Genomic DNA, 23,693 nt, shown 5'->3' on the forward strand with positions numbered 1-23,693 from the left:
ACACTCCATCCTACCCCAGGTCAGAATATCCCCACATACCCTCAACACTCCCTATAGACCCCCCCAGCATACCTGTACCCCACCGCAGGCCAGCATATCCCCAACACCCGCTCAACACCACCCAGAGCTCCACAGACCCCCCGCACCCATCACCCCTACACCTCACCCAGGCCAGTATCCCCACACGCCTCCCCTGAGTCAGTTCACCCCCTCACACCCCCAACACACTCCATCCTACCCCAGGCCAGAATATCCCCACACACCCTCAACACTCCCTAGATCCCCCCAGCATACCTGTACCCACCCCAGGCCGGTATATACCCCAACACACCTACACCCTACCTGGGCCATTAAACACCCCACACCCCACAACATTTTCCATTTATTTGGTCTTTTTTTTTTTTTATTTGCTATAAAATGGTAAAATATTTTGATCTCTTTTCAAACTTTGGTCGTTTTGCGCAGAACAGAAGTGGATTAACATAATTATGTGAAAAAAGTGGCATGAAAAGCCATTAACGTAAGATTAGGGAAGTGTTTCTTCAACGGAAGACGAGGATTAAGATCAGTCTTGTTTTTTAGATGCTGTAAGCTCCAGTCAAGAAGCCAAACCCGCCTCCAAATGCACTGGGTTGAGGCAAGAGATTAATTTAGATTTTTATTTAGATTTAGTTGCAGTAAATATGAGCTCAGTCCTCCCTTCGTGCTGCAGTTTTGTAACACATCTCGGTTCATGTTGATCAAAACTTACAGATAAACATAAAGGAAATGAGTGGTAGAAACCTCATGAAGGAAACCTGCACAGACAAGAGGAGGAGGAGTTCAGGGCGGGGCTTATGTCATGGGGGCGTGTCTGTGGGAGGAGCCAAACCTGTGCAGAAACAGAGACGCGCCTGAACCACATTTACTACATTGAACCAGGAGGAGAGAGAAGAGCCGGGAGCGTTTCTGAACCGAGTAACTCATGCTTCACCTGGATGGGACCTGCCAGCGCCTCCAGAGAACATCCCAGCATGCATTTCTACTACGCGGTGAGTCTCTAAAGCGGTTTAAAGGGGAGAGCGGGGCCACTTGTATGCTACTTTTATAGTATGAACATTCACAGACTTTTGAGGAGGTTTTCTAATCATTTGCAGCTCTAATAATATTCTGGAACATCTGGTTTTAAGGAAATAAACAGAGTTGTCTTGTGGTGGGGGTAACTTACACAGACTTAAAGGTGAAACTTAAAATGATGGCATCTTATTGTATCCATTTAATGCTTTATTTATGCAACCAGATTCTGAAAATTGTATGAAGGTGTAGAAGTGGAAGTGGAAATGATGTAATGCTCCAATCGATAAAGTTACATGGAAGTAAATCTGCTCAACCTCCAAAATCTGACATCCCCGCTCTCCCCGACTTCGAAAATTGCGAAATGTGTTTGGTTTGTCTGTAGTGTTGAAGTTGGAGCTTGTTCAGAGCCGTGGGGGGAACATATTTTGTTTAGGAGGTGCTGAGCGACAAGACTGTGCTCATTTCCTACTCATTATCATTGATGTGCAAACTATCCACCAGGGGGCGCTGCCGTTCCCACAGCACCCTGGCTTCCCATGGAAATATTTATGTTGAGATTATATTGAAGAAATTACTCATTGTTTAAACTGTTTGCCGTCATTTGTTTGGAAACAGAATAATGTGTTCAGTTTCTCATTACTTTAAAGCAGAACTATGTAACTTGTTTACCTTAATAAATCCTTTCCGTTGTCCCTCTGGGGGTAATACAAGTGTTAATGGGATGATTGGGAGGGTCTTTCATCTCCCCCTGGTGTCTCTGGTCAGAAAACCACAATTGCAACTTTCCTACACAGCAATGGAATCATGAAGAAGAAGCTAACAGGCTAACGGGCAAAGCTAACTGCGGGCTAGCACCACTTAAACAGTATTTACAGCCAAGTTTGAGTGAAAAAAATCATCTCCATTGTGTAATTGGATGTACAATATCCCTCTCTCCCTTTGTCTTTTCTGTCAGCGTAGTGTTTACTCTCACGGACAAGTAATGAGTAAAAAACCGTAACATGCTACGACACCTGTAGTGGCGCTTATGGCCTTTAGGGGCACGAGTTCTGCTTTAACAGTGTTTTCCCTAAATACTTCTACTTCTTGTAAGTAAATCCACACTGTCTATAGGGACAGTTGAAAGGCCGTGGGTTGTATAATTATAAATCAAAGGTGAGATAAAGTCTGCGGCGTGTGTCTGTAAATCCTTTTATGACTTTATGGCCGGCTACATCATTTGATTCGAGCTGTAAATGTCTGGGAGTAAAGGTAAAAGTGACGATTGTTGGGAAGTACAGAAGAACCTGAGGAGGAAATATCTTACATTAATTCTGCGTAAAATGTTCCTGAAATATAAGAAAATCCGTCCTTATTTCAATCCGTCTTTTACACTTGAATTACGAAAAAACATCTACAAAAACCTTTCTTCAAGTCTTTTTCTTTGTGACTTTCATTTTAAGTCCCACAACACGTCTCATGTTTTTGTCAAAGTCTATCAATAATAAAGAGGAAATGGTCATGTGACTTTTTGTAGAGGCTGCATAAAAGCATCAAACTTCCCTAAAAAACTGTCTATGTCCTAATTGCACAATGTAACCCCACACCACAGCGCGAGTATCTGAGCCAGGGCAGGGGCACCGGGACTTTAATTGGAAACATCTTCATATCGAGGTGAAATATGAGCGTTACGTAACGTCCCAGCTGCTCCCTGTTGGGCCAGTTGTACGTCTTCATTAAAGCCACACTGTGCAGCATTTCCTCCAGTTCTGCAGCACGAGAGTTCACGTAAGTGCAGGTGTTTTTATTGGTGGAAAAGGCTTCAAAAAGATGTTTGTGTGAGTGGCTTCTCCTCAGACCTGACTCGTAGCTTTGCCGGTAGCGGGACATCACCGGCCTGTTGCTATGGAGATGTCAAAGCAAGCAGTCAAACACGAGGTTTAAGTGCATTAGATCGTCTTCTAAATGCTTTATTCTGATAACCCTCTGGAAAAAATAGAACAGTCTTGTGCAGTGAAACTTCTCCAAAACGCTCGGTTCAACCTGATGATGTCATGAGGTGGTGCTGTGTCTTCTTAAAGGAACAGGCCACTGTTTTTAAAGCCATATTTATTTATTTATTGGTTGGGACAGTGCATGTTAATGAACATACATGGGTCTCATACATGGGTCTCGTGCATGTAAACAAGTCAAACACACTCACGTGTTTTTAGTGGTAGGAGAAACCGGCATACCCGGATGAAACCTATGCAGACACGGGGAGAACATGCAAACTCCACACAGAAAGGCCCCGTCCCTGGTGGGAATCGAACCCAGGACCTTCTAGCTGTGAAGCACGAGCGCTAACCGCTGTGCTACCGTGCCGCCCATATGTTCTTACCTGAGCTTAGACGAGTTGATACGTACCTGTCTGGTCTTTACGCGTGCCCGTGGAAGAGCTTGGTCGCTTCTAGCTTCCCCCCGTTTGGAGCCATAGGACAATGCTGGGAGAGGCCAAATGCAAACAACATCTTTGGTCGTTTTGCATGACTGAGAGCACACAGTTTTTCCACACTGAGATATGTTCTTACCTGAGCTTAGACAAGTTGCTACGTACCTGTCTGGTCTTTGTGAAGTCTTTGTCTTCGGAGCTATAGGAATATGCTGGGAGAAGCCAAATGCTAACAACATCTTTGGTCGCTTTGCATGACTGAGGGCACACATAAAGATCATACAGGTACACATCAACTCGTCTAAGCTCAGGTAGGAACATATTTCAGTATGGAAAAACGGTGGCCTGTTCCTTTAAAGTCCATACATTGCAGTTAAACTATGTCCTTACTCCTGTTCTTCCCACCCCCTGCCTTAACCGAGCACGTTTTCTCGAGTCCGGCTTTACCCAAATCTAAAAAGCTTTTCGACTGGAGCTTACAGCCTATAGGCCTGAGTAAAGCTAAGACCTACAAAACTGATCTAAACTGTTCTTTATCCTTGCGTTGTTGCCGCATTGTCATAACTTTTTTTCTCATTGTTTTTCATCTCATTTTTCTCACATTTTTGTGTCTCTTTTGTTCCTTAACTATTGATATTTTGGCTTTTTTGTGGCTGTTTTCTGTCACTTTTTTGTTGCGTTTTTGTCACTTTCGCCTAACGCCTCATTTGAAAGCTAAGACCTACAAAACTGATCTGAACTGTTCTTTGCCCTTGCGTTGTTGCATCGTCATCACTTTTTTTCTCGTTCTTTTTCCTCTCGTTCTTTTTCTCACATTATTGTGTCTCTTTTGTTACTTTTCTATTGAAGTGTTGATCTTTTAGCTTTTTGTGGCTGTTTACTGTCACTTTTTTGTTGAGTTTTTGTCACTTTTTTGTCACTTTCTTGATGATAAGAACTACAAAACTGATTCAAGACTTTTCCGCAAGTTGTCACCGCGTTGTTATCACTTTTTCGTTGTATTTTTGATGCTTTTTTAGTCACGTTTTTGTCGCTATTTTGACCTAGAAGCTTTTAGTTTTAGGTGAAGTCGAACTGGGGTTAGGAGGTTAAACAGATTTTTTCCACCTCATTTTTTAATCAGTTGTCGACAGAAAAAATATCTCTTAATTTACTTGTTTTTCACCATTGACCTGCAGCATCTCGCCTGAATTCTCCTGTTTTTCATTCTCCCTATAATCTTTTTAAAAACCCAGTTAATAAAAAAGGCATTTCACATAAACTCGACTCTCAATCTAAATGGGTCCCTCTCACAGTCAGATCATTGTTTCCAGTCCAGGAAACAGCGTGTGACCTTTTTGCTGGATTTTTGCCATTTACTCCTCGTTTGCCACGACTTTGTTCTTTGCCATGACAATAGAAAGTGGTCTGACTGAGGGGAATGGATTGTTTTTGTGTTTGTTTTACGAAAGGATTTTTTGGCCCTTGGCTTTATTGGACAGGACGGCTCAGGGTGAAAGAGGCCGAGCAGAGGGAGGGACTTTCAAATAGCCTAGGCCTGTCACAATAATTACTATATCGACTTGTCGTTCAATCAACTACAGGGAAACAATAACCTTTGGGGATTTATTATATATCAAAAGTACATTTAGTTGCATTTTTTACTCACTTATTTTTCTATTTTTGTAATACTGTAGAGATTTTCAAGCATCGTTGACTGTACTGGGTTGATTTTTTAGTTTTGTCTGTCCGTCTGTCTGTCTGTCTGTACATATAAATATAGTTGATTCAGGAAGAAAAAAATTATGGAGTTCCACATGGCTCTATATTGGGTCCCAATTTGTTTATAATGTAACAGCAAAAAAGGCATCTAAATGTTAAAATTTCTCTTATAAGTTGTGTTTCCTAAAGCACAACTAAGTAGCTCATGCCCCTAGAGGCCATAAGCGCCACTGCAGGTGTCGTAGCATATTATGTTTTTTTTTACTTTTACCTTTACGCCCGGACATCTACAGCTCGAATAAAATGATGTAGCCGGCCATAAACTCATAAAACGATTTACAGACACACACCGCAGACTTGATCTCATCTTTGTTTTATAATTACACAACCCATAGCCTTTAAACTGTCCCTATAGACAGTGTGGATTTACTTACAAGAAGTAGAAGTATACAGGGAAAATACTGTTAAAGCAGAACTAAGTAACTCAAGCCCCTAGAGGCCATAAGCGCCACTGCAGGTGTCGTAGCATGTTACGTTTTTTTTACTCCGTGAGAGTAAATACTACGCTGACAGAAAAGACAAAGGGACAGAGGGATATTGTTCATCCAATTACACAAATACTGTTTAAGTGACGCTAGCCCGCAGTTAGCTTTGCCCGTTAGCCTGTTAGCTTCTTCTTCGTGATCCCATTAGTGTGTATTGGGGTCTCCGGGTCAGAGCAGGAAAAGTTGCAAGGGTGGTTTTCTGTCCAGAGACACCAGGTGGAGATGAAGGGCCCCCCAATCATCCCATTAACACTTGTATTACCCCCCTGAGGGACTACGGGAAGGATTTATTAAGGTAAACAAGTTACTTAGTTCTTTAATTTAAGTGCAAAAATATTTGTTCCGCTGGCACTTTGTTTTGCACTTGGCAAGTCAAAATTACTCTACTTTTAAGTGATAACTCCATCTACTGCCCTTGTTTACAGTTTCACTAATGAGAACAGTCTTTGTACAGTTCAGTCGTACTTGAAAATCTTCTGGTTTCAGACCTATAGCTGTTTGGGTTTGGTTTGTTTTTGGCAACAGAAAAGGCTAGAAATTACTCAAATGTGACCAACAATGACTTTCAGATGCATCCGTTATGGTTTTAGTAAAGTGTGCAACATTTATCAACTGTGTTAGCGACGTTAGCATGTGTGGCCAATACCACACCTAGTAAAATGCTAATCTTTCAGGACAAAATCATAAATCTCCCTCTCCCGCAGTCTTAGTGGGGCTGGCTGTTTTATTGCCCATGTTCCACAGACGGCGAGCTCTTCCCGGTCGTTCCATCTGTTTCGGAGCGTCTTCTGGCTCAAAGCGTCGTAAACCGGTCCAAGGGAAGCTCAATCTTTAATCGCACCATCTTAAGGCTGCTTCCTGTGGACTTTATCTTCCAGCTGCTCCTTTTGCCGCAAGTTCATTGGCTTTAAATTCACAATCGTAAACTTGTTTAGGGGGATCTTGACTTATTTGGTGAGGGCTGGGTACTGTCAAGCAATACCATTATGGCATCGGGGAAAGAGATAAGATACTACAGATACCGGAAAACAGTACAAGTGTAAAACCTCGTGGGCCCTGAGACAGCACTAAAGTTACTTGGTGGTTTCAGCTCAAATAAATGGTAAGATAGTTCCTCTTCAAAACAAACACAGCAAAATATCCATCAGCGTGGAGCACAGAAGTAGTATTTTTTGTTGAGAGCTCATCACTTTTACTCCACTATATTTGAAAGATAAATATAACTACTTTCTACTCCACTTCATGTCTATAAAGGCTCCAAAGTGAATTTGTCCATTTTAAAAGCCTAATAAGACACACTCCAGGACAGTAGGTGGCACCACTGAGAGAGAAGGTTTGTTCCCATCGTGTTGCCGTATTTTGACATAGGGCCTAATTTCCTAGTTATCCAGAGTGTTGTTGATTTCTGGAGATATATATTGTTTAGTTCATGCAGTCCTTTTATTTGAAGAGTTTAGTGGTGCTAGGCTAGTGCTAGGCTAGCGTATGTCTATGGTAACTAGTAGCCTGCATTAAAAACCTCATCAAAATCATGGGGTCGTCCTCCAAATGTTGCCATGTCTGATTTGTAGAAAACTTCATTGTGAATTACAGGTATAGTAATGGTAAACAAACTACTGTAGATCCGGTGACCGAGCAGATCACTCTGCCGCTGTGTAGCTACAACCAGGAAGCTGATGCTGCTCAAATATAAGTTCTTTTAAATGCAAAATAGTTATATTTCAAAAGTGTTCAGTCAACACAGACATTTATATGGGTAGTCTGGTGTTATAAGTGATTTGCCTCAGGTGCACTGTGCTTGGGTCATACTGTTTTTAATGCAGGCCACTAGTTACCATAGACATGCACTAGCCTAGCACTAGCCTAGCACCACAAAACTCTTCAAATATAAGAACTGCATGAATTAAAAGAAATATATACATCTCAAGAAATCAACAACACTCTGGATAACTAGGAAATGAGGCCCTATGTCAAAAATCCTGAAATATCCCTTTAAGTATCCATTCTCTACAGCAAATACTCTCACTTAAGTAATAACATGACAGAGCTACTTTTGCTCTTATTGGAGTGATGTTTGATCAGGTTTTGTACTTGTAGTCGTTGTGTAACCGAGTGTCATCGCTGGCGTGACAGTTTTGTTCTGAGGTGTTACCGGTTACTCGTCGTTAATGGGGGCATCGTTATGGCGTGTACGACCCACCCTCCTCTCACATGTCAGGCTCCTGTTACTGAACTAAATACTCTGATGTCCACAGAGATAATACAACATGTACTTTAAACTGTGCACTCCTTTGTCAACAATGCGACTCACAAAGGCAGGACAAAATAACTCGTATATGATTCTAAAGTACGGCATCGTTTGGTACTTAAAGTTGGCATATCGTGCATAATTGTGGCTTAGAAACACATTATCTCACTTTCAATCACATTTAGAGGTTTATATAGATTTTTGTCAAAGGCATTTGATAAAGAAGTCATGCTTTTCCTGGCTGTGAAGTTGTTTTTGTCGCAGATGGTGGCACACATTGGCAACTTAAGTTTGAGAACAGTGAACAACTTGAGATGACATTTTCCAAGTGCCTAATAAACCAAAGAATTGTAAATATTCATAATGCAAGGTCAGTAATTAAGTTCTCCAGTTTGGTCGAACTCATGTTTCTTTTTTTGTAAAGTGACTTTTGTTGTTATGGCGGCCATTTTGAATACCGAAGTACGTAGCAATATCTCTGCTCAGGATATAAATGAAAGACAACTGATTGACAGTGGCATTTTTTATGTACTTGTACTTAGCATGCTACCGGTTAGCATTTAGCTTCAGCAGCTCAGCTCTGACCTCTCCAAGAGAAAGCCCTGAACCAAACTCCAAACATCTATCCTTGGATAAAACATGTGACAGAGGTAAGAGCTGAGCCCACACATGTGTTTATCGTGTTGAAGCCATTGACAGTTGATGGACAGTTGCTAACCGGTAGCATGCTAACGTCTTGAGCAGCTTAAACACTGACTCAGACTGAGACTAAAAATCACAGAGAAAGGTTTTCTGATTCCTTTTTGATGGTTTAATTGAGTCTGTGGAGTGAAGCATGTATTGCCTAAAGTATTTGGACACCTGACTCACATGAATTTTAGTGACATCCCATTCTTAATCCACTGGGTTTACCATGATGTTGGCCCCCCTTTGCAGCTAAAACTCAGCTCCAACTCTTTCGGAGAGGCAGGTTTAGGAGTGTGTGTTCATGGGAATTTTCAACTATTTTTCCAGGAGCACATTTGTGAGATCACACTCTGATGTTGGACGAGGAAATTTCATTTATTTGGAAGAGTGTCCGAATACTTTTGGCAATGGAATAAATGTGATGCTTTCAATACTGGGCAAGCCATAACTCTGCTATTATACAACATTAAATGAAATGCTTTACGTATTAAGTAGTCCACGTTTTGAACAACAAATCCCGAAAATGTCATTTTTTTTTTGCAAACGGTAGAGCAGTCAGCGCTGGTGCAACTGTGGAATTTTACAGAAGCCATAATTTTGACCTGACACTCCCACTTTTGTAAACATACATTTTTCACATACTACAAAAGACACCGACTCCAAACTTGACATACCCACTATTGGGTTTATCAATTACAATCGTGCCAAGTTTGAAGGAAATCAGAGATGTGGATCAGGATAGCTACAGTACATATATAAAAGCTCTTCAGCGAGAAAAGAAAGAGCCAAAGTTAGCATTCGACAATACTGCTTTAAAAAGCAAAATACTGTTGCTTTGAGGGAAGGGAAAACATTATAACAAGGTGCCAAAAAGTAGATTTTGCGGTAAAACTATTGAGGAACAAGAACAGTTTCTTTCCTCCCATGATATGTCTTAGTTTTGTCGGAGCTCCCTGATCCTAAAGCACGTACAAATATTGGGCAAGTTCACCAAAAACATGTTTATTTTTTCCTCTCTTTTTCCTCTGAAGTGAAGTACACAAGCATTTGCAAAGGCAGGCTCTTTCTACACTCTGTGCTCAAAGACTGTGAGACAATCTCTCTCTCTGTGATCGTTGTTGCCTCTTTTGGCTGCATAACATCTGTTCTGTCGCTGCAGTAGTAGAGTTTGGTTCATTGGGAGTTTGAGCAGGTGCCAGTGCCTTCAGGGAGCCGCTCTTATAAACAGCCTCTTATCACATCTGTGTTACATAACGCCAGCTCTGCCTCCTCCATAGCTGCTGCCGCTGCCGCTGATGATGAGAAGTGATGAAAGTCTTTGTAAATATTCTGGTGAGCTCATAGTGACTGGAGAAAATCACATTTCCAACTTGTTTTTGACACCTCAGTGTAAAATGGGGAGTTCTTCTTGGACCCTTTGTAGTGACAGGGATTTTGTCCTTGAAAATTAAACCTATAGGGACGTCTGAGGGCGTCTGGGTGAACTCTGTGGACACGGTTCGCTTTGTGCTAGAGTTTATGAAGTGGTTTAGAAGCGGCAGGCCAAAGATGAGACGGCGGAGGCGAACTACGAACGACTGAAAGACGAACTACAGCAGGGTTGCCAGGTATCGGCTGCCAAACCCGCCCAGAAACCTAATTTGAAAGCTAAGACCTACAAAAGTCATGATAACTTCTTTTGTCACGTTGTCGCCGCGTTTTTGTCACATTTTTTAAGCGTTTCTATCGTGTTTTTGTCTCTTTTCGTCATGTTTTTGTCACTCTTTGTCGTGCTTTCCTCCTCGTTTTTGTTGCTATTTTCATGCTTTTTTTTTTAAGCTTTTAGATTTGGATAAAGCCAAACTGGAGAAAATGCGATAATAAGAATAAGCAACCAAATTTGATTTCAGGTTCTGCCTTTTTGTGCCTCTGCTACAACTTTATTGCATAGGTTTAAACATACTTCCAAACCACGCCCCCTAGTGTTGCCAAAAGCATCAATACTACAAGGACCTGGGTTAACCCTCTAAAGTGCAATTTAGATTGAAGACTTTTCCATTTAATCTTCAAATCTTCAAATTAAGATCTCCCTCTGACCGTGAACCCGTTGCCTCTTAAGGATAATTTGTAGTAGCTCTTCTCCGAATCTGCCACTGTAATAAAGATAAGCCTCACGTCGCAGCACAGGGACTCGAGTCTGCAGCAGCAGGTTTGGTTAATCAGTGGCAGGAGACCGCAGTTATCACTCTTTGCTCCGGAAATGGGGGATAAAATCAGCCGTGCGACTGTTTCCAACGTGAAAACGCATTTAAATTACAGCAATAAAACACATGACACAGAGGTGAGGGAGAGACTGTCCCAGGACGACCTCGGGTACGACAAAACGGACCTTAGATTTATTTACTTAATAGATGTGCAGAAGGATTAGATAGATAGATAGATAGATAGATAGATAGATAGATAGATAGATAGATAGATAGATAGATAGATAGATAGATAGATAGATAGATAGATAGATAGATAGATAGATAGATAGATAGATAGATCAGTGGCGTTATGGGTGCAGCATGGCATCTTTGTTTTCACCCACAGTGGCACTATGACACTCCAGGATCAATTGGTTTACATGTTTTTAACATATTCTAGCATTTAACCTCTTAACTCTTACCTGAACAGAGCACATTCTCTCCAGTTTGGCTTTAATACCCAAATCTAAAAGCTTCCTTTAAAGTGGAACAAGAGACCAACAAAAACGTGACGAAAAAGCAATGAAAAATTGACAACGATGTGTGATGAAAACGCAACAAAGCCAAAAAGGAGTAACAGAAAAGTGACAAATAACGATGAAAATGTGGCAAAAGTGTGGCAAAAATATAATGAAAACTTTTCTTTATGTTATGTCACTTTCTTGTCGCTTTTCTGTTGCTTTTTTATCGTGTTTTCTGTCAACTTTTTGTCATCAAGTTTTTGTCGCTCTTTTGTTGCTATGTTGTGGGTAAAGCCAAAATGAAGAACATGTGCTTGGTTTAGGGGGGGGGGGGGGGGGGGGGGGTTTAAGGGGTTAACCAAAGAAAAATAAACTTTTTTGGAATCTGATAGTACAGTCTGATAGTGCAGTTCCTCCGTTGCTTGATGTCCCCATTTTTATTTATTTCTTACCTGTAAGGGTCTCCGAGAATAGAAGGGGTGGACAGAAACTCCTCCCCTGCAAGGCACACCTGCTCTTCTGTCGGCCATCTTGCTTTTGAGGGAAAACATGCCCTTGCAAAAGCTGACCAGTGGGTGGCAGTGTATGTTGCAACACTATCGTCCACAAAAAACAGGTCTAATATTTGGTTGTAGCGCCTTTAGCTTTGATTACAGCACACAATCACTGTGGCGTTGTTCCAATAAGCCTCTGCAATGTCTACAGATCCAGTGTTGGGCTCATTTTTCACCAAGATCTTGAGAATGAGTGTGACCACCCAAAGATCGTCAATGAGGTTAAGATCTGGACTCTGTGGCGGCCGATCCATGTGAGAAAATTACGTTTCATGCTCCCATGAATCTTGGCATTGTCGTCTCGGAATATGTCCGTGCCAACCGGGAAGAAGAAACCCATTAATGGAATAACCCGGTCATTCAGGATGTTCGGCTGATCTCATTCTTTGTGTTGCGGAACCCAGACCTGACCAACTGTGCCAACCCCAGAACAGTTAGAGAAATCCTTCCCTCTCACCAAACGCTTTGTCTAGCCCCTCTAAAGGTGTTTCCAGGTCAGTTCAGAGGCATATTCCCTCCAGGGTGTCCTAGATCATACTCATTAGCTCCTCTCAACATCGAACATAGTCATAGGAAACTCACTTTGACCTCTTGTATGCGAGATTTCATCCTTCTGGTCACAACCCACAGGTCATTCAAGTGTTTGAGATTCATCGAAAGGACTCCAGAAACGTTGGCCTCAACAGCCGGTGGAAAGTCTGCATTCTCCAGGAGTCTGTCTCTGAAGATAAAATACAACCCGTGATTTCTCTCAGTGGATCCATCACCGTCGAGAACTGCGTGTGTTTTAGGTTTTGGTTAAAAAAATAAGAGCCAAGAATTAATGATGGATGTTCGGCCACAAAAATCTGACCCGGTTCAGTCAGCAGTTATGTTTTGATGTGCGTGTAGTCAAACCAAGTGCTGGTAAAGTCATTTACTTGGTGTTTGTCTAGAGGTTAGTGTTGATAAGGAGGGAGTCTTTATGTTCTGCGTGAGTGGGTTTCCTCTGGGAGTCTCAGCACATGCAAAATACAGCTTCTAATTTATGGCTTTCCTGTCAGTGAGCGCTGAAGGATGACAAATTACACAAGACGATAAAGGATTCCTTAAACTGGACTTGCTCTTTGGCAGTTATGCTTTGATATTTAACATATTACAACTTCAAACAAATCAATGCTGTCAATACTGTGCAGAGGACATTAGGAGATTCTTCTACGTGGCAAAATCTGGGAAATAGAGATACAGATACACTGCCTGACTAAGAAAAGAGGACACACACTCTAATATTTAGTTGGAGCACTGCTTTGATCGCGAATACAAGCGGCCGAAATGAGTTCTTCACAGGGTGGCTGGGCGCACCCTTCGAGATCGGGTGAGGAGCTCAGTGACCCGGGATGAGCTCGGAGTAGAGCCGCTGCTCCTTCACATCGAAAGGAGCAGCTGAGGTGGCTCGGGCATCTGTTTTGGATGCCTCCTGGTCGCCTCCCGCGGGAGGTGTTCCAGGCATGTCCTATTGGGACAAGGCCTCATGTAAGGCCCAGGGCACGCTGGTGGGACTATGTCGCCGAGTTGGCCTGGTGTCGCCTCGGGGTCCCCCCAGAACAGCTGGAGGAGGTGTGCGTGGATCCAGAAGTCTGGGCATCTCTGCTGAGACTGCTGCCCCCAGGACCCGATAAAGCGGAACAAAATGGATGGATGGATGGATGGATGGATGGATGGATGGATGGATGGTTGGATGGTTGGATGGATGGATGGATGGATGGATGGATGGATGGATGGAGGGATGGAGGGATGGATGGATGGATGGAGGGATGGAGGGATGGAGGGATGGAGGGAGGGATGGATGGATGGTTGGATGGACCGCTTTGATTACAGCACATTCGCTGTGGCATTCTTTCAATAAGCTTCTTCAATGTCAAAAGGTCCAGTGTTGCATTAATTTTTCACCCAGATCTTGTATTGGTGATGGGAGAGTGTGACCAATGCACAAACACTTCTCCAGCACAACCCAAAAATTCTCATTGGGATTAAGATCTGGACTCCATGGTGGCCAGTATCACGCTCCCTGCACCACAGCCTGACCATTCAGAATACACGCTTTTCCTTTTCTTTACAAAGACATCTTTGTCTCTTCGAGTCCCTAATGGGCATGATTGACAAGCATATTAACCAATCAGAGAAAAGATTGGAGGATATGAGGCGGCATGCAGGGTATTTATAAGGATATTAATAGTTTAATGACGGCATCATCGGCCAGAAGAGCGGAGACTAATGTGAACGATGTTCCTTAAAGACTTACCACAAAGACTCTTTCCTTCTGTCCTGCCATCAAATTTCTGATCAACATTGTACAAAGAACAGTTTGGCCAAGAGGATATCTTAACATCTCAACATTACATAACATCCTTTTCTGATCTCCCATTTGTCAGTCTTAAATGAAAAGATAAACATTACATGAAATGCTAATCTCTCTAACTGTCCACTATTTTTCCTTCCCTTTTTAGGCTTCCATAGTCCCAGCTCTGTCCCTGAAACGTCTCCTCTCCAAGCCAAACTTTTCTTATTACTCATTTGATGTGATTAAACCTCAATAAAAACATAATCATTTCGAGATCTCTCCAAATCCCTCCAATCGAATCAAACGCTCAGAACCAGGCATTTCTTGGACACAGTTAATCCACATCTCTCTCTCTCTTGTAGATTAGACTTTTCTTTTTAAGCAGATTTCCTCCATTGGTTGTGTTATCCGTCCAAAAAACACAGCCTCTTAACGGGTCTGACGTATGTTACACGAGGATTGGGCGACTGGTCAGACACAGGGGTCAAGTGCCTTTAAGGAATTGGCTTCTCTTGGCAAATGCTTTGTTGTGACGCAAAAACATATCCCAAGAAGCCACGATATAGAGCAAAGTCACTGTAGTCGACCATTTGGCTGAAATCGCTTTACACAGATCAGTTTTAGTCTGAATTTTAGCTTCATTTTCCACCTGATTTAATGATTTTTAGGCCCGAGCGCCATACATGGCGATAGGGACTATTGCTTCTGCAACGCAGGGGGGCACCAGGGTGCGCTTCGATGGCGTACGGAGTGCACAACGGACACGACAGCGACCTCCGACCACGACAGACGCATAGGACTCGGCCAGAGCTTTCCGAAAATGTCTAATGTGTAAAAACAGCTACAATGGAAAAACGCCTATATTGTTTTTGCTTTTGCAGAAAAGCCCTCCCGGGGGCTTCAGCGGCCAACCGCGCGCTCCACGTACACGCCAGAAAAAAATGACCCCAACTTTTTTGTGCGCCTTAGCCAGAGCTTTCCAACGGTGTACAGCATGTGGTGGTAACGGCAACGGCTTAGGTTTTTTTGGCAAAAAACGATTATTTTTCTTTCTTTCTTTCAATCTTCTTTCCCACTCTTAAAACTGGATTTTCACCCCCTGAACGTGCGCGAAAACTCAATTAAAAATCACCTAAAAATCCGGTCTGGTGAAAAATTTACGAAAATGTGAGTGTCCAATGTGGGACGTGCAAAATGGCACAACAGCGCCACCTGCAAATTTGAAAAAAATAATTCAGTGACGGAGAGCCTCCACCAACTTGGACACACACTCGCGCCTTTGGGCCTTAAGTGGGTTTTAAGTGGTTCTAAGTGGTCCCACCCATCCTCCGTGGAAATGGCCAGAGGTCTTAGCCAGGCAGCATGGTGGCCTCTCTAAGAGTTTTCTCTGAAATTCGTCAATTTTCCAAATTTCCTCCTTTATTCACAACGGCTACAGTTTTAGACTCGTACATGTTTATACTACCCCTCTGTCACAGAAAGATGCTTCAATTTCCAAGTTTTTGCCTCCAAAATCAACTTTTTCTAAAGTTTTTAGTGACAGGAAGTTTAGTTTACCCGTTTCCTGTCCGTCCCTCTGTGTGTTCCTCGTACTATTTCACTCTCAACGAAATATTCTTTATATGGAGGGTGCTGCTGGGCTGGTGCACCCTCTAATCAAATCTTTGGCCGGTCAGAGGAATTTACCCTAATTAAAAAGATGAAATATATTAATGCTTAAGCTGTAATTTCCGTTTTCTGCAAATAGACAAGTGCAGTCTTTCATAAAATTAATATTCAATTGGCTGCAGTATTCAGTAAGCTTGTGAAGCTCCATTGGTAGAGTGCTGGGTTCCTATACGTTAGGTTGTTGGATCGATCCCAGCCATCACCTTTTTTTTTTTTTCTTTTGGACTCGGTAATTTCTGGTCCCACCCTCATGAAAAATGGGGAAATGATCCCTCTCCTCCAGTGGGGTGCTGTCAGCTAATTTTGGCCTGAGAATTGAGAGAACCCTCACCCTCATCAGGCCCATGTTTGTATGGACTTATATCTCAGTAGTAGCAAGGTTGTCTTCAGTGAATGAGCTAGTCCTAACACAGCCTTCACACTTTTCTTATGCTTTCTCATTTTACATGGACCACTGTACACATTGTCTCAGCCTAAGACCATGAGTGCGGGTGTTTCATAAGATATTTTTTTGTTCCACTAATACATTGTCTGTGCCTGTATAGTGTCATGGGCAGAGCATTGGGTTTATAACCAAGAGGCCCCTGGATCAATTCTGACCTTCATAAGTTTTTTCTTTTTTTTTTTTTCTTTCTTTCTTTCTTTCTTTTTTTCGGCTCTTTCTGGGAAGAACATGATTTACCGCCTTTGGTCCCACCCTCATGAAAAATGGGAAATGTTCCCTCTCCTCCAGTGGGGTGCTGTCCCCTAATTTCGGCCCAGAAATTTAGAGAAGCCTTGCCCTCATCAGGCCCATGTTTGTATGGACTTATATCTCAGTGGTAAAAGGTCGTCTTAGGTGAAGGAGTTAGCTAGTCCTAACATTTCTAATGCACGGGGAGTTTCATAAGACATTGCTTTGTTCAGCTAGTATTTTCACTGTGCCTGTATAGTGTCATAGGTAGAGCATTGGGTTCATAACCATGAGGCTGCTGGATCATTTCTGACCTGTACTATTTTTATCTTTTTTTTTTTTTTCTCGGCACCTACTGGAAATTACATAATTCAGCACCTATGGTCCCACCCTCATGAAAAAAGTGGGAACAACGCTTACAGAATTTGCATAACTAAAGACATGGCAGGATAGTAGGGCAACTATTGAGGCAACACCAGGGACAATGTCCAAACAATCTAGAAAATGGAGGGGGAAAATTGACCAAAAATTACCTCTCCTCAGGTGCTGGGACCTAATTTTGGAGCGTTATTCTAGAGAATACTTGCCCACATCGGGTCAATGACAGTATGTAGTTATAGCTCAGTGATAGTGTGCTGGTCTCTGGTATAGGAGGTTGCCAGTTCAAACACTGCCACGACAATTTTCCAATTCTTTGTTTTTTCACATGATTCACGTGATTTTCGAGCCTGATAAAAGTACACAATGAGAACCAAGTAATGTGACACAATTGTGTATTCCCTTCCCCCTCTTCACTCGTGCAGCCCATTGCAGAGAAGTGTTCCATTTAAACACCCCTCTGGTTCGTTCCACATTACAGTACAACGTGTCTTCCTACAACAATGAAAAGTTTGCTACGTCTTTTTCTGATTCTCCTGTTTCCGTTTGTTATCTATGATAGATTTACATTACTTATAGGCTTGTGTTACAAGCTTCATATCTGGAACAGCAGCCCAGGTTGAGGACAGGGGGCCTTCAGGCTGAGGCAACAGTGGGCACCAAAGCTACTTGGGACAAGAGTGAGGCCGGTGTGTGACAAAGGCTCAGGCGAGAGTGGGATGGGTTAGCAGGCGTAAGAGAGTGGTTTGGGTGTGAGACAGAGGCTAAAGCAGGTTTGGGTGACAGCGAACGTGGGCATTCGCAAGGGGGGAGGTCGCCAGGGGCAAGAGCGATCAGAAGGGCTCACAAAGAGCATAGCAATCGGGGGGCTCGCATGGGGCGACAGCGAGCAGGGGCGATTGCAAGGGGGGGAATGCCAGGGGCGAGGGCCGCACGACGCCGCTTGCGGCTTTAATTTTGTCTTACTTTGGCAAAATTTGATGAAAAAACAGATTATTGTTTCAAGTTCAATGGATGAATGTTAAAATGTGTTAGTAAACTAGTTAAAGGGATATTTCAGGATTTTTGACATAGGGCCTCATTTTCTAGTTATTCAGAGTGTTGCTGGTACCTGGAGATAATTTTTTATGTAGTTCATGCAGTCTTTATATTTGAAGAGTCGAGTGGTGCTAGGCTAGCGCATTTCTATGGTATCAGCTAGCCTGCATTAAAAACAGTCTTACCCGCTCCACAGAGCACCTGAGGCAAATCACTTATAACGCCAGACTAACCATATAAATGTCTGTGTCAAGAGAGTAATGTTTGGAATATAACTGACCTTGCATCACATGAATGATCGCATTTTGAGGGACTATTTTCTAGCAGATCATTCTGCCGCTGCGTAGCTTATACAACCACGAAGCTGTTCAAATATAAGTTATTTTAAATGCAAAATGGTTAAAATTAATCTATGGACACAGACATTTATATGGTTAATGCAGGCTAGCTGATACCATAGACATGCGCTAGCCTTGCACTAGCCTAGCGCCACTCGACTCTTCAAATATAAGAACTGCATGAATTACAAAAAAAAATATCTCCAAAAATCAGCAACACTCTGGATAACTAGGAAATGAGGCCCTATGTCAAAAATCCTGAAATATCCCTTTAATATTCAGGGCAGTTATCGAATATTGCACATTTTTACTCTTACAATGCAGCGCTAGTTCGATAGATACAGTCAGCATTGCGTCATACAAGGGGGCGTGGCCTTTTGGGAAACACAATCTTTTTATCCGCTTCCTGATGGACTATAAACATATTTATGACACACACAGAAAGTCAAGTCTAAATTGGGTCCCTATAGATGTTTTCTCACAGCAGATTGTTCAGTAGGAGCGAAAAAACGGCAGTCGGAGCTAGCGTTAGCATGTAGCATGAGTTAGCATTCTCCGTTATTTATGTATTTATGGGCTGTTGAACAACTTTGCTCCTCTCCATGTTTTTGTATCTTTATTTAGTAGAAATCTGTTTGATAATTCAGCATTTGTCGAAGTAGTTTTGTAGTAATTAGAGAAAGTTTCGATTTTTCTCCTTTATGTTTTCCCCCTCAACGGCTTAAAACATGACCATATATGGGCGATTACAGAGAGGCTGTCAGTATCTACAGCTCACTTGGTCATTGTGTTGTAGCAACATGTTTGTGTAGGCTCACAGTTGCACAGGAGTTTTCCATTTGGCATTTTCTATTCAGCCTGCTGCCAAGAGTAAGATCATTGGAGCTGCTGACGAAGCTTCTTGGATGAGAGGCCTTTTTGGGCACATTTCTCATAATTGTTGAAATAATGAACTTTTGTCTATGGTAAATGGTATTCCAGTGTGCTTCATGTTCATGGCCACGTTTTCATTACTTAAGATAAGGTTAAGTGTATTTTAGAACAAAGTGTTTCTGTCATTTTTAAGCTTTGAGAGTTAATTCTGTGGCGTTAAATGGTCTATAAATGGCTATAAATGGCTATCACTACGAAGTGTGAGAGCACAGTTGGCCTTTTTCCAGTATAGTTCTGGTAAGTTCCCCCCTGGTTGAGTTAATCTTCTTCAGAACTGGCGCTGCTGGTGTCATGGAGAGTTGATTTTCTGGACACAGGATGAGCCGACAGCCGAGTGTCTCTGATCAAAGCGGCGTTGGCGCGTTCTCGTTTCCCCTTCGTTCCCAGCGGACGGTCCAGCCCTTGAGCCACTTCCACCGCTTTTATCACTCCCTTCAGCCGTCGGCACCTGATGACCTGTCACCGTGACGACGTGATGAACTTTCACCTTTGAGCGTGAATCAATCTTCCCGACAGGATCCGCCTGTGACATTTTGAAATCGCACCATTGATTTGTTCATTTTCTTTGACTTTAGTAGGACAGTGGTTCCTAAACCTTTTTGGAACCGAGTACCCCCAGAAGGTGACTGGTTATGGAACTCCTTCTTTGATAGCATAATGCACATAATAAAATATCCATCCATTATAACATGGAGCTCATGCAATTTTTCCAATTAGTCTTGCAGGCTCCTCTCTTAAGATGAACATTAAGACATTACAACTCGATCAAACTTTGGCATTGTTCAACAAACTCATCTGAAATAGAAGGCTTTTCCACTTGTATAAGCACGTTTCCCTGTGGTTCTACTGGTCAATTTCTATCAGATTTCATGTCCTTACAGTAAAGCAAGAATATGTCATCTATGTCCGGATTGTATCTTACTTTAAGTATTTAACCTGTTACCTGCCAGTTTAGTCTTAGGTTTAGGGTTAGCAATTATCCATATCCAAATCTCAAAGCATATTGACAGGAGAGCTTACAGCCTTTAGCTAGTTTATTATTTGTCACACACACGTATATACAGTGTAACATGGAATGAAATTTCTTTTTGTACCATCCAGATGCCACAACAACAACATAGACAGACAGTATTACTACGGGAGGTGGTGCGAGGAGTCAGATTTATAAAAGATATAGAAGTAATATAGAAGCTATAGAAATATATAAGCTTTTCCTCATGCTCTCAGTTGTCATCTTTGGAAGACGGTATCGCCTCCCTGATGGGAGCAAGGAGAACAGGTTATAATCAGGGTGGCTGGTGCATTCGTCCAATTTAGGAAAACTGATCTTCAGGATCCTCTCTGCCGAGTGTACCACTTTCTCGAGAGCCATGCTCAGTGTAGCCCCCCCTCCACACTGTGATGCTCTCAGTGGTGCAGCTGTAAAAGTTTTTAAGCACCTGGGGTGAGACTAAAGTCTCTCAGTCGTCTGAGATGGTACAGGCGTTGGCAAGCCTTTTTTTTAACTATATTTTTTTGAAAGCCAAGACCTTCAAGTTTCTAAAAATATGCGTAAGATTTGTGTGACTTACATGACATTTGTCGTTCCTAAACCTAAACATATCCCTAATCCCTGAGCTTAAACCTTGATTCTATACAAGGAACTCACTGTCCACCCTGCCATCTTTAGAAAATATCTAGCATAAACAGGAAGTACTGCCCTCATAACTTCAGTCATTCAGAACTAGCGTCAGTGCATGTTAATGAACACACCCACACTCTCAAACACACTCACATACATCCTGGCCTATTGTACATGTTTTTGGTGGTGGGGAAACCGGAGACACAGGGAGAACATGCGAGTCTTCTTCTGTACTCTGTAGTTGAAGTGTTACACAGAATTCCTCCCAGTCTCGGATCGGGAGACTGGGAGGTGTGGGAAGAATTCTGCCCAACACTTCAACTACAGAAGATGACTCAAGAACCTTCATTGAAGATGGACAGTGCGACTGAGACCCTACACAGACATCTCGTCCAGGAGGGAATCGAACCCAGAACCTTCTAGGGCCTTGCTATAGAGAGTTTGCATATTTTCCCCTACTACTGTCTTCCCTCTGAAATCCTCAGTGACAAAAACACAAACCATACATTGCTCAGTTTGTCTGCAAAGCCTTTATGTAAACATTAGTGTGGCAAAGAGCCAGATACTTGACCTTTTCCGAACCTCGTCTCCAGGTCAGACGCGCATTCTCTTTCTAATCGTGTTTCAGGGAAAAAGCTCTAAAAAGCAATGAGAAAGAAAGTCCGCCCCACTTTATCTAATAATGATAAAATAGCTCTGGACTTGTGACCAACTCACCAGACCACAATGTCTGAGTAGAATCTAAAGTTCCGTGTGTGGAAATCTGCGGCGAGCATCAGGGCAGACCTTCTTCAGAGTCGATAACGGCCTTGACGGGAGATAACAGGGCTAATACTGTACAAGTGGTATAGGCTTGATAAATGGGTTAGTTATTGTGGAGATCGATCGTAATTGAATCTGGATAACGCGACCTTCACCCACAATGCAGCTTCACTTAGAAAACAGGGAACTAAATGTAAAGAATGTGGAAACTACTACACAACCTGATGAATTACATTGTGGGGTTTGAACATGTCCTTAACTCACTGACTGCCAGCCATTTTCAAATCAGAGAGCTCCCCATTGCCAGAGGTTTTTCAGGATTTGGACTTCTTCTACTTCTTTCATCTAAAAAAAAAGTTTGCTTGTACCTCTTTCCATTCTTTTGCAATCGTCCATAGAATATAGGTGAAATCACCCAAAATGCTGGTTTCTGACCAAAAAGCTGAGAAAATGAGCTTTTTGCAATCAAGCAAAACAGTGACTGTGATCTCATCCAAAGAGCAATGAAGAAGAAGAAGAAGATCTTTATTTATATAGCGCCTTTCACAGACATGGTCACAAAGCGCTTTACATGAGACAATTGTACATTCACTTCATACTCGGTGGTGGTAAACTACGTTTGTAGCTTCAGTTTCCCCTGGGGGAGACTGACAGAGGCGTTTTCGCGACTACACACGTCTGCGCCAACGGACCCTCTGACCACCACCATACATTCACTCACACACATCATTCATCCTGGCCTATTGTGCATGTTTTTAGTGGTAAGGGAAACCGGAGTGCCCGGAGGAAACCTACGCAGACACGAGGAGAACATGCAAACTCCACACAGAAAGGCCCCGTCCCTGGTGGGAATCGAACCCGGACCTTCTAGCTGTGAAGCAAGAGCACTAACCGCTGCGCTACCATGCTGCCAATGCTGCCACTTTGTGACTCAATAAAAGAACTACAACTAAGATTTTAACACCAGACATGCTCAAGGCTTTGCTGCTGCCCTTCCTATTGAAAAACCCAATTGACATCTATAGACGTCATTGGCAGTCAATGAGCTAAAGGAACAGGCCACCGTTTTTCCATACTAAGACATGTCCTTTCCTGAGCTTAGACGAGTTGATCTGCACCTGTCTGGTCTTTGTGTCCGTGGAAGTGCTTGGTCGCTTCCAACTTCACCCCCATTTGGAGCTATAGGAATATACTGGGAGAGGCCAAATGCTAACAACATCTTCATCTTCATCACGCACAACGACCAGACAGGTACGTATCAACTCGTCTAAGCTCAGGTAAGAACATGTCTCAGTATGGAAAAACGGTGGCCTGTTCCTTTAAGTTGAGACTCACGCAAAGTTGACGTCTTTAGCTAGTTTTCTCCCTTAACATAGTTTTAATGTCAGAGTGGATAAAAGAGCAAACTCACTCTTTACGATGTTTATTTTTAAGAGGATTTCCCCACTTAAATATTGACCAGTTTGGTATCCACGTGTAGCGCGAAAGTCGACTGTGACGACTCTGACAGACGTTACAAATTTCACATTTCTCTACACTCTTGCAGACTCCAAACTTTTCAGTCTTGAACTTAACAATAACAACAAGAGGTTATCTAATATCGAATTCCTAACCTGATTTATTGAGCCAAGAACCTACAAAGAAACGGATTTATTTCACTTTTAAATCGCTTTTTCGGGTACTAAACAAATCTCCTCAGAAAAAAAGTCTTGTGTAACTAATATATCAATAATGTAAAACCATATATTTCCTCTTAACCCCCGCCTGAACTGAGCACACTTTCTCCAGTTTGGGTTTACCTGAATCTAAAAGCTTAAAAAAAAGCAAAAAAATGACAAAAACACTTAAAAAATGTGACAAAAACATGGCGACAATGTGGCAACAAAGTCGGTTCAGGCGGGGGTTAAGAGGTTAGACCTGGTTACCATGGAAACGTGAGTAATACATTTCTTTGGCAGCGCTTCTTCTCTGAACGCTGTGTCTGACGTGCACACCTGCGAGGGGGAAGCTGTGGTCAGCGTTTCGTTCAGATGTGGCTCGTCTTTGTGACGGCGAGGATGATGCCGCTGATGAAG

General features: G+C 42.5%; 1 protein-coding gene across 1 annotated transcript in view; it reads left to right on the forward strand.

Annotated features, from left to right (window-relative positions):
• The first annotated feature begins 934 nt into the window (after positions 1 to 934).
• arhgap36 (Rho GTPase activating protein 36) overlaps positions 935 to 23,693 on the forward strand; it is a 93,642-nt gene continuing 70,883 nt past the window's right edge. The window contains exon 1 of the mRNA XM_079579913.1: positions 935 to 1,031. Within this exon, the coding sequence (XP_079436039.1) occupies positions 978 to 1,031 (54 nt within the window). The 5' untranslated portion in view covers positions 935 to 977. The remainder of the gene's footprint in view (positions 1,032 to 23,693) is intronic.

Source organism: Gobius niger, assembly GCF_951799975.1.
Source record: "Gobius niger genome assembly, chromosome: 21".
Classification (NCBI taxonomy): domain Eukaryota; kingdom Metazoa; phylum Chordata; class Actinopteri; order Gobiiformes; family Gobiidae; genus Gobius; species Gobius niger.